Source organism: Myotis davidii, unplaced genomic scaffold (assembly GCF_000327345.1).
Source record: "Myotis davidii unplaced genomic scaffold, ASM32734v1 scaffold958, whole genome shotgun sequence".
Classification (NCBI taxonomy): Eukaryota; Metazoa; Chordata; class Mammalia; order Chiroptera; family Vespertilionidae; genus Myotis; species Myotis davidii.
This window is the reverse complement of record NW_006289714.1, coordinates 1,788,980-1,801,345: the sequence shown is the minus strand read 5'-3', so window position 1 is coordinate 1,801,345 and position 12,366 is coordinate 1,788,980. Positions and strand designations below refer to the sequence as shown.

General features: G+C 36.6%; 1 protein-coding gene across 1 annotated transcript in view; it reads left to right on the top strand.

Moving 5' to 3' along the window:
- GRID2 (glutamate ionotropic receptor delta type subunit 2) overlaps positions 1-12,366 on the top strand; it is a 690,454-nt gene that overhangs the window by 11,711 nt on the left and 666,377 nt on the right. Inside the window, exon 2 of the mRNA XM_015562999.1 lies at positions 3,576-3,781. Within this exon, the coding sequence (XP_015418485.1) occupies positions 3,576-3,781 (206 nt within the window). The remainder of the gene's footprint in view (positions 1-3,575; positions 3,782-12,366) is intronic.

The window sequence follows — 12,366 nt, the reverse complement described above, 5'->3', positions numbered from 1 at the left end:
CCCAGCTGGCTGAAAGCAGGTTTCTGGGGTTTTGTTTAGCTTCTATATTTGTAACAATGTTTCAAACTGCAAGCTCAGAGGCCAGCAGCGGCAGGCGGGGAACGTTGGAGTCCTCCGTCACTGAAGCAAGCAAACCTCATGTTCGCTTCAAGCTGCTTGGCTGCTGGCCACCATCTTGGCTGGCAGTTAATTTGCATATCACCCTGATTAGCCAATGGGAAGGGTAGCGGAGGTACGGCTAATTACCATGTTTCTCTTTTATTAGATAGGATAATAGCAACTGCCATGTGATTGATAGGCATACACATGTACACACTCATGCCCTCACTAATCTAATCTTATAAGACACCTATGAAATAAATATTTCTTTACTTAGAGATCAGAAATATTCTATGGTGATTGCCAGGGGTTGGAGGGTGAATGGAGATTGAGGAGGGTCTAGGGGGGATGAATGGTGATAGGGACTTGACTTGGGTGGTGAACACACAATACAGTACACAGATGATCTGTTGTAGAATTGTGCACCTGAAAATTGTATACTTTTTAATCCCTGTAAGCCCAATAAACTCATAAAAAGGACAAAAAAAGAGATTTAAAATATTTTTTTAGAATCACATGTATTAGGCAATGATAACCATAATTCCAGAATAAGGAAGCAGAGGGATACTAACAATATTTTATCACATCACTTTTCTGGCCCAATAACTATACATATAAAACTTACCTTCTGTTAAAAAATAAAAGCTAAAATCTGTCAGAATGTTTTAAATCAAGGGGATATCATTTACAAACTCTGTTTGAATCAGACTATCTTAACAAGTCACTCGCAGACTTAAACTGCTTTTCATACTGAACACACAGCCTGTCATCCACTTAGAACCTCTACTTAAATTTTTCAATAGATAAAAACCATATTTAGAATAAAAGCAAAACCTCTGTGTGTCTCATCAGGGGGCACATAATGTGACCCACACTCTACAAGGAGCTTCACCTACCTCTGTCCTCCTTACTGACTGGGCTGCACCACACTGGAATCCCTCAACTTCAAACACTAGCACTTTGCTGCCCTCAGGCATGTTCTCCATACTGGTGTCTTCACTTCCTATCTCTCTGTCTAGGTAATGTCTTCTCATCCTTTAGAACAGTTTAAAAACCAGTTTTCCAGAGGAACTTCCCTTGAATATTCTAACTAAAATAGATCCCCCTCCCTGCCTGGCATTATCTCCCAGAATACCTTTCCTGTTTCCTCCAAGCACTGATGTGGTTTGTATGTATTTGTTCTTTACTTGTTTATTGTCTGTCTAAGTGTGGAGAAGGGTATTCACTGTTGTATTCCTTGTATACAACATCCTGTCCCGTATTCAATAAATATTTTTGGAGCATCAAAGTTAAGATATGAAATTGCATTGATATATTGTTTCTGTGAACAGGGCATTTCCTAGAACATGCAGGTTCTGGAGACTATGCTCTGGTCACACAGTGTTTTCTGAGCATCTTGACTTATTTCAATGTTTTTTTAATTTTGTTTTCTATTTACTTATTTTTAATTTATCTTTACTGTTAAACGTATTACAGATGTCCCCTTTTTATATTTAGATTCACATAGAAGTGATTCAAACTAAAAAAAATGAAATGAAACAACAACTTAAAATTCAAAATCAAAGATCTGCTGGACATGTACTTTAAAGGCATATTGGTTTGGGGCTTTCTTTTTATAAGATTTCCAAGTGATTCTGATTCACACCAACATTTGGGAACGTCTCCTTTAGTGTGCATAGTCCTGTTACATGTGTCTACCACATCTGTGAAATTGCATCCGATCTAACCCTTTGTCTAATCCACTCCTGAGTATCCTACCCCCTAGGTACTTACAGACTTGGATATTTAGTGAGCACATAATACATTTATTATCCCCACTCTTTTAACTCTTGTTCTGCTCTACATGAGGCTTTGTTCTTTTAAGCTGCTATGATTCTGCCATCCTGGGTTTATAATATAATTAGGAATAAGGAATATAAGGTAGTATTTATATAGTTATCTATTCTATATCAGTAATTATTTTGAAATAAAACTAATAAGGAAGCAAAATTTTAAAATTAATTTGTAACCTTGTAAGTATAAATTTTGTTATGAGTAAATGTCAATTTCAAAGTTTGTGACTATTTGTTGTCTTGCTCTATAGGTTCATATATTGCTTTTAATTGTTAATGTTTAAAAAACACACGAACTAATTCTTTCCCTTGAGAGACAAATTTTGCATGCATGCAATCATGTACAATTAAGAATTTTTACATAGTCCATTGACAATGCCACAACCCCATTTACTTCTTATCCTTAACTATTTTTCTTCTTTAAAACATTGTATGGTGCCCTAACTGGTTTGGCTCAGTGGATAGAGCGTCGACCTGCAGACTGAAAGGTCCTAGGTTCAATTCCGATCAAGGGCATGTACCTTGGTTGCAGGCACATCCTCAGTAGGGAGTGTGCAGGAGGCAGCTGATCAATGTTTCTCTCTCATCGATGTTTCTAGCTCTCTATCCCTCTCCCTTCCTCTCTGTAAAAAAATCAATAAAATATATTTTAAAAAAACAAACATTGTATGGCATGAACATATGCAGAAAACATGTAATTTATTATATAGTAAAAACAAATCTGCTATATTAAGTTTATATTCTAACATATATTTTCCAATTATACTTATCAATGTTCAAATCCCTTCTATAAACAGCCAATGTGGTACTAGGAAGAAATATTCGTAACATTTCAGACATTTATTGATACTTGAATATACATCCAGGAATAAATCTATAAACACTTTATTTAGACTTGATTTTATCCTCTTTATTTAAAAGTAAATTGGACATACTTTTTTTTCTAATAATCTTTCAGAACTTATTTTTTCCTTAATGGGTGTGTGAATATTTAGTTAAATTTTGTTTTATATACAAAGTATAATCCTTATACTCCTGATAAGAAAACTGTCTCCTACCCTGTTTGCCAAATTTGAGCTACGGAGGTGATTCCCATAAAATAGACAAAAATGAAGCTATTTTATTTGTGGTCTAAGTGACCTGCGACCCTTTGAAGATAACCCCTCAAAACTCTCTTTCCATTCAGATGGTAAATGTCAAGTTTAGTGATATGGTCGCCTTATTTTAATAAATGTTAGCAATCTTGATTCCGATTCATTCATCAATGCTATTCATGTTTTACCAGAGGTTGATATCACTTCTTTAATGCTGAGGAAAAATCACAAGTGTATTTTCCTTACCTGACAACTGCGTTAGGGAAGTGAGAGGATCCTAACCTAACATTTTCCACAGGGAGATAGTTTAGAATGTCCAGTGAAGAAAAAGAAATTCACTTTAAAAATAATAATCTCTACATTTGTTACTTAAACACAGTAAATCATGCTAAATCTTGAACATATTTGAGAGTTTCACCTGCTACCCGGTTAGCGGTTTTAGTCAGCCAGCCTTCCATGTTGAACAGTAAACGACTCTGCTATAAGTGAAACAGTTCTTGTCTCCCTTCTGCGCTCTAATGCCACGGTGATGGGATTTTGCTGTTCCTAGATATCCGTGGAATACAGGAGTTTCTGGACAGAGTATCTCAGCAGGGGATGGATGTTGCACTTCAAAAGGTAGAAAACAACATCAATAAAATGATCACCACTCTCTTTGATACCATGAGAATCGAGGAGCTGAATCGCTATCGAGACACTCTTAGGAGAGCCATCCTCATTATGAATCCTGCCACAGCCAAATCCTTCATTACTGAGGTAAGAAAACTCATCTAGGGGTGGGGGCAGGGTGTTAAAATTAAATGCATTGGAATAGATCCCACTGAGAAGTTGAAAGTTAAGAGCAGTGAGAGGGAATTAAGTACACAACTCTCTTCAGCACTAATAGAGGTTAGCACAGTGAATTCCCAGCTCATTGTATTTACCCGGTACTGTCCAGTTAATTGCTGAGAATGTTTGCATTTATATATATATTTAGACACAGATCCAGGATGGTTTTAAGAAATTTGATGGGGGTGTCAAAGTGCCATTGACCTGAATGAATCTAATAAATTCAAGAATGAATTCAAAAGTGCAAAGTTCTCTAACTAACCCTTATTTTCTTTTGCAAGTTAAAATTTTACGTCTGAGAAAAGATTTACTTGAATCAGGCTTTTGTTGCCTGGCCATGATTACTTTTACAAAAACATATAGCAAATTTACTTCTGCTCTGTGAACTCTGTGCTCAGACAAATAATTAACACTGTCTGAAACTGCAAAGTAATGACCACTATACACTTTATGATGCTGCATCCTCAAAAATTTTATTGTATCTGTTCATTTGGCTGGAAGCTTAGAAACTTTCTCCAAATACAATTAAGGCTTTCTATTGATTGATGTAACTAACATCTTTGTGTTCTAAAATGCTTGCTATTGCCTTACAAAGGATTATTGTCAAGTCATTTTTGCCTTGCTTCAAGTTTTTGGTTTTATATAGTGCTAGATAGGGCCACGGCATTACATACTTTCAGATGGGTTTTAGTATTAGTGTTTTTTATTTGGGTGACATTATTTGACTAATACTTTTTCTCACTTCTCTATTATGCTTTCTTTAATTCCCAAAGCACTGGTATAAATAATCCAAATTAAGAATGTGTTAGAAGTTCTATGACACTCTATATACTTGGTATCAAGGAACTGAAGCAGAATATAAATCACTAAGAAGAATAAAACTTTTTGGAAAATATCAATACTGTCTTTTTAATTTTAATAGAGAAACTTGTTGTGCAGCTTAAGGGTAAATACAGAACTTGAAGCTTTTCTAGTCTTGCAAATTGAACAACTAAACTTTTCCACAATAGAAAGAATATTTCCCATTTGACAGGAGTTGGTTCTGTCCTTTAAGAAACACAAAGTCTGCTATAAGTTTGAAGGGAAATACACAACACCATGTAATATAAATTGGAATCTTAAAATTAAATAAATCAGGTTGAAGCTTCTGTGGTCATTTTTGGCTGGGGTGATCAGAGAGGGCTTCAGTAAGAAGGCACATTTGAACTGGACTTAGTGTCTGGAGTAGAAATTCATAAAAGAAATGTGGGATGTAATAGCTAAATTCCAGTCTATCTCAGCCACTTTCTGGTGATGTTGTATTGGCAAGTTACTTAACATTTTTGGGCCTCAGTTTTGTCATCAGTAAAATTGGAATAATATATTGACTTAAATATATTAATATGGATTAATGAGATATCCTAAGATATGCCCTAGAAAAGAGGGGATGGAGCCTTTTACGAAGGTGGGGAAGCAAGTAGATAGAGATAGGGCAACACATGAGGAAGAGCAGGCCTGGGGAAAAGGTGAAGAAGTCTATGTTGGCCATGTTGAATGTGTTATTTAATCCTCAGAGTTTTCCCTCATGTTCAAGTAAATATATATGCAGTAAATATTTGGATATCTGATTCAAATGCTGAAGAGAGCTCAGGTCCTAAGACAGACATTTATATTTAAAGCACTGTCGTGTGTAAAGAAACAGTAGGTCAGGTAAGGGGGAGGGCACAGTTGAAGACCAGGCACAGGCAGGGAAATAAGATCTAGCAGAGGAAACCCAGAAAAATCTAAGCAGTAGGGGGAAAGCAAAGTAGGAAAAAAGTGCGAAAGAAAAATGTTGTACAAAGCAAAGGAGAAAATAATGTCAATGTGATATTGCTGATGAATTGTCCAGTAAAATAAGGGCTGAAAGTGTATTAGATGAAAAACCCAGAAGTCTAGTTATTTAGCAATAACAAGTTCATTTGTGAGTTCGAAAAGAAGACAGATTTCTGTGTTGAGTGGTGGATGTGTGGTGACAAAAGGAAAACAGTGAACATTAACCAAAAAGTGCGATGAAAATAGCCAGAAAGAGCTGGGGAAATAGAAAAGTCTACAGATGAGAGATTTCTCGGCATAGAGTGCCTTTAAACGCTTGCATGTGGAAGAAATCTCTGAAGGGGAATTTATAAAGAATAAACTAGAAAGAACTATAAATGATATCTCAGGGAAGCTCTACTAATTGTGCGAAGTGTAAAAAACTATGCAGGGAAGGGGTAAATGATAGTCTAAAAGGTAGGGGGAGCCTGGCCAGTGTGGGTCAGTGGTTGAGTGTTGACCTATGAAGTAGGAGATCCTAGTTCGATTCCTGGTGTGGGGCACATGCCCTGATTGCAGGCTCTCTCCCTAGGAGGAGTCGTGCAGGAGGCAGCTGATCACTGATTCTCTGTTATCATTGATATTTCTATCTCTTTCTCCTTCTCCCTTTCTTTCTGAAACCAATAAAAAATATTTTTAATAAATTTTAAAGTTGAGGGGGGGACCCAGATAATGATATGTCATTGGTTTGAATTAAGTAGAGCAAAGTGTAGTGTAGCTATTAGAGTTAAGCCTTTTAGAATGGAAACTCAAAAAAAAGATATTTGTATTGAGGAGCCAAAGGTTCCTAAAAATGGCAGAGAATAGAGAGAGATTGCAAAGGGTCATGGAGGGAATTAACAGAATTTGATATGTTGGCTACTTGAGAAGTTTGGTGATAAAAGTAAAAATAAATTATAGATAATGTTTTTAAAGTTGAATATCAGAAACGGGAAAAGTTGATTCATTTTGGGGAGAAAAAAACTGAAGCTCTTTTGCACAGGTCTTAATAAGGCAATGAGAGAGGGATTAATTGATGAGGCTGGAACCCAGAATGTTAGACCTCATATGAAGCTCTATCAGAGAAAAGCTGCCCATGACCAATAACCAAAAATTGCTGTTTCAAGATTGATAAAATGAGTCCAGACCTTATTCAAGTAATTGTATTCAAACATCTTTGTATTATTGATAATTTCAACTAATATGATCTTGACTTGTATTGTGACCACAGCCCTCTATCCTTGATTCTGAACGTTGATTCTTGTAATAACCTATTTCTATTTTTGTTCTCAAACACATGCAATCCATGTTTGTGGTTTTCCTGAGAGATTCCTCTCCCTTCCTTTACCCAGCCACCATTTCCCCCGGCTCACTAGTCTTTCACAATCACTGATTTTATGTGTCCAAATTGTGGACAAAGTTTATTCTACATACTCGAGCAGTGAAGTAGGAATGCCAGAATGAATGTGAAACCACTGCCTTCCCCATCCTAAGCTGGCCATACTGTCCTCTGACATATATAGTGGTTCCTGTTTCTCATTTAGCTGTTCTCAAACTCATCTCATGCCTTCTAGAAGCATTTTGCCATGTAGGGAATAGGTTGACCCCTTCAGTACTACCAACAATTCATTCAAAAAGCAAGCAGCATGGAGCTCAAAAGGCAGGCATCACTAAAGGTTGTGCAAATGGGACATTGACATTCAATTGGAGGTAGTACTAGATTTTGTATGTGTTTGTGTGAGGTCCTTGCTCTAGGATGGTAATGCCAAGAATAGTTGCCCCATTTTACCCCAGAAACTCCACTTGGGTCTTCCAAAGAGAATTCTACTTTTTTGGGGGCAGGGGGGCATAAGTATGAATATCAGCACTCAGGAATATGATTTATGAGACTGTGTGAGAAGGACCTGTGAAAATCAACACTTAAGAGTTGATCCATCTTATTTACTGATTCGGTATTTGTAAATTCACATACCCTCTAAAATTTATTTGTAACTGTAAACTCAAAACTGGAGAAGCTTTCATGATCATTCACAGAAATGTGCAGAACTGAAAAATTTGAGTTACCAAAAGCCCATACTCCCTGATAAGATCAAATCTATGCTCTCCATTCTTATTTCAGCTCTCCCATTGTAAATGTATCCTTTTTGCAGCCTATGTAGTGTCCTTTTGCATTTTTTGTGCCTTTTGTTGGTGATTTCACTGTATGAAATGGCCTCCAAGTGTACTGCTGAAGTTCCATCTATCTTCCGATACACAAGCAGGCTGTGATGCCTCTTACTGAGAAAGTACGTGTGCTAGATAAGGTTCATTTGGGCCTCAGTTTAGTGCCCTTGGCCATGAGTTCAATGTTAATGACTCAAGATGCTATTATTTGAATGTTTGTATCCCCTGCAAATCCATATGTTGAAATCTTTTGCTTAATGTGATAGTATCAGGAGGTGGGGCCTTTGTGGGTGCTTAAAGCATGAGGGTGAATTCTTCATAAATAAGATTAGTGCTATCCTAAAAATAAAGAGATTCCATAGAGCTCCCTAGCCCCTCCCCTCCCACCAAGTAAAAATATAAGAAGTGTGCAACCAGAGGGACCTGTTGACACCTTGATTTTGGACTTCTAGCCTTTAGAACTGCGGTAAATTATTTTTTTGTTGTTTTAAACTATCCAATCTGTAGCATTTTATTATAGCAGCCAGAGGAATTGAAACACAACTCTCTCTCTCTCTCTCTCTCTCTCTCTCTCTCTCTCTCTCAATCAAACCCTGTGCTTTCCTTAGAAGCTATGGCTCAGTATTTACTAATTCAGTATGCGTGATGAATTTATAGAATGTAACTACTGCGAATGACAAGAATTGACAAATTGATTGCACTCCCCTACTTTCCAGCTTCTGATCTCACTTCTGCCCCCCATTTGACTTTGGTGTTTGCAAGTATCAAAATGTCAGCAGGATAGAAGGCTCTTTGTTCTGCCCCTTACAATGATATCTAGTTTAAGGCTCCTACCTTCTTCATCAGATACCGCTGCTTCAACTTATTTTTTTTTCTTTCAGTAATTTATTTTAAAACACTTTTCTTATGGCCTTTACCTTTGTTCCTCATGATTATTGGTTTACTCAGTCTATTGAATTCTGTTGGGGTTTTGGGTTGCTCCCTTTAACCTTCTTGAGTCAGAAGTTCCAGAATGTTCTTTCACATTTTTAGAGATTTAAACTAAACAAGCATAAAGTACTTTTACGAACCCCTGCTGCAATTTTTAGGAAATAATATATTGAATCCTGTCATTTTAGATTTGGAAAGTATATCTCATAACATTGTGTTCAGATTTACAGTTATAAAAATTAAAGGTCTCTCTAGATCTAATCAGTAGTGCTCTCTAACTTCCTGCGGCATCGTTCTACTCCTTTGCAGCAAATGCTGACAGTGGATGGTAGGGGCCACTCACAGTGTGAAACTGGTAAAGTAAGTTGTCAGCAGGTCAAAGGGGGTACATCACTGTTGGTTCCTAAGAGAAGTATTTGTAGAAATTACTTAGATTATATGATGGATAGAAAGGCAAGTGAAGCTAGAAAGAAACTGATGGATTGGGATAATAGGAAAGATAGAGGAACTAAAGGTTATGAGGAGGGCAGTGACAGTCAGGTTCAGTAAGCATCTAAGAGAGGAAGAGATGGAGGGAGAAATTGTGGTCAAAAAGGGGGAATAGTGAAATTTCCACCTTTACCACTTCCTATAATTTGTAAGTTGGCATGGAAAGTTGTTGAAATATTCAAGGGATGCATTAACTTAAAAGTCAAAAGTTTAAGGTGTTGGCATGGAAAGTTGTTGAAATATTCAAGGGACATATTAAAAGTCAAAAGTTTAAGGCTTAAAAACAAAATTACTCACTTAGCATTGTCATTTAATTTCTAAGGGGCAAAATGGGCATATCAATTCTGTTTCTATCTTTTTTTTCTGGCCCTGGAGCAATTATGTGGCATTGAGTTAATTATGCTCCCTTTGAAGTCTTAGAAATTTAATACATGTGCTCCACCTCTCATTCAAGAGTTTCAAAGCTTTAAGAAAAACAGTGCAGTTTTGTGCAGCTGAGTAAATCAACTGCTGTTATATTGGTAGAAACTTGTTAACAAAGTGTACCTATAAGTGTCCTTGAATTGAATATGGTGAAACAGGGGCACTCACATGGTTTGATTTAAGTATACACTGGGACGGCATTTTGAAAAACAGTATTTTTTTTTTACATAGCAAAAATGTTGTTTTGGATTCTATGTAAGTTATACCATTTTCAGAAAGGATGCAAATATCATATATAAATTGGTCATTGCTTTTAGTTTGCAGGTTTGAAATGAGAAAAATGATTAATTAAACACAGGAGGTTTTATTACTCAGATAATAATGAATATCATTTTCCATATGCATTTTTTCAAGTTTTCAGAAAGGAATCTTACTATTACATCAAAGTCTTTGGTTCTGCAATAAGAAATGTATATTAATTCTTATTCCTTAAACACACTGTATGCAATAACAGAGAACTTCAATCTTGTCAAAGAACAAAAAGGCAATTACTTACTTCGAATATGTAAGCAGCTTGACAGAAATAAGCCTTTAGGAAGAAATATGAAACAAGTGATGGTATCTTGTCTCCATGGGTGAAGAAAGATTCCTTGTCATTAAAAGGATACCTTGAATTTTCAAGTTACTGTGATGGGTATTTAATAGCTACTTAAGTAACTCAATTATTACCAAAAAGGACTTATTTGGAGACATTATGCAATGCACAGTTTTTAATACGAGGCCAGCATAATGATAGTTTAAAAAGAAATATATGACAATATTTTCCCCCACAATGCAGCCATTGCACAAACGTTTCTTTAATAATAGCATGTTTATAAATGACTGCTGTGCATTTCTAAAGTAAACTTTTTATTGGAATATGATATACATAAGAATAGTGCATTTATTATGTGTACAACTCAACTAATTTCCACGCACATGTAGGAAAAAAATCAATCATTTTTATTGCTCCAAAATATTTCATTGTATGATAAGCCACAGTTTCTATAACTTCTGTTGATTGTTTTTACAGTTTTGCCTATTACAAATAGTGGTTCTATGCACATCCCTTTTTGTATGTATGTATTTTGGTTGAGTGGATACCTATGAATGGAATTTCTATCTCAAGAGTTATGCATAAGATATGCTATTTATTACTGCTAACTAATAGCCAGTTTTCAAAACTGTTGATACTAATTTGGTTTCCTCTTAGTAGCAACTAGAAATATTTCAATTTTCTAATATCCCACCAACACTTATTATTTTTCATCTTCATTTTATTTATACCTGTAGGTATGTATTAAATTCATATTTTGTTCTCAATTTGCATTTTTGTGATAGATTATTTTTGTGTATGTATTGATTTTTTGATATTTTCTTTTATGAAGTGTGTAGTCAAGTCATTTTTCTTTTTCTCATGGTTTGTATGAGTTCTATATATATTAATGGTAAGAGTCAATTGCCAAATGAATCTATTTTAAATACCTTCTCTCATTGTTTGTTGTTTCATTCTATAAGTAGTGGATTTTGATGAACATAAATTCCTATTTATAATGTAGTCCAAGTTATTAATATGTCTTCTTTATAGTTAGAACCTTTCGTGTGTTTTTAAAAGAAAGCTTCCTCTTCCAAGATCATGAAACATACGCCATGTCTTTTCCAAAATTTTTCTTTTTTAACTAGAGGCCCGGTGCAGGAATATGTGCACAGGTGGGGTCCCTTGAGGTGGCCTAAGGAGATCGGGGCAAAACCCACAGTCCAACGCCACCTGCAGCTCCTACCTGCCGCTCCCGCTCATCCTGGCCCCACTGTGCCTGCCGCAGGCTCGAGCCCAATCAGTCCCAATCAGCAGAGGCTCACACTGCCACAGCAGCTCTCACCAGCCTTGAGCCCTGCATCTGGTGCCCTCCCAAAGGGAGTGGCCTGTGGGATTGGGACGAAACCATCTGTAGGACATCCCCTGAGGGGCCCGGAGTGTGAGAGGGTGCAGGGCAGGCCGAGGGACCCCACCAGTGCACAATCAGAGCCAGAAAGGGACCACGGGCAGGCTCCAGGGCATGTCCAGCCCATCTCCCTCAGTCCTGATCAGCCAGACCCCAGCAGCAAGCTAACCATATTAGGCTTTTATTATATAGGATATGTTGTCTGATGTTCTTTTCTTTTTTAAAAATATGTTTTATTGATTTTTTTACAGAGAGGGAGGGAGAGGGATAGAGAGTTAAAAACATCGATGAGAGAGAAACATTGATCAGCTGCCTCCTGCACACCTCCCACTGGAGTTGTGCCTACAACCAAGGTACATGCCCTTGATCGGAATCAAACCTGGGACCTTTCAGTCCGCAGGCCGACGCTGTATCCACTGAGCCAAACCAGTTATGTCTGCTGTTCATTTCAACACAGGATCAGTGTTTCTTACATGGAAAATAATGTTAAAAATTTCTACCACCGATGAATAAAATGGTAGGTAGATTTGGAAGTATAGGACCATTCATTATTCCTGTACAGCCTCTTGTGTCTATCTTGCTTTTTTTTTTTCTCTCTCTCTCATGAGCACATGATTTTGGAGAGAATGAAAGACTATATTGATGATTTCACTGAAATAAAGATATTTCTATGATCCCATGGTAACAAAAGTTAATAGTGCTGGATTCTATAAT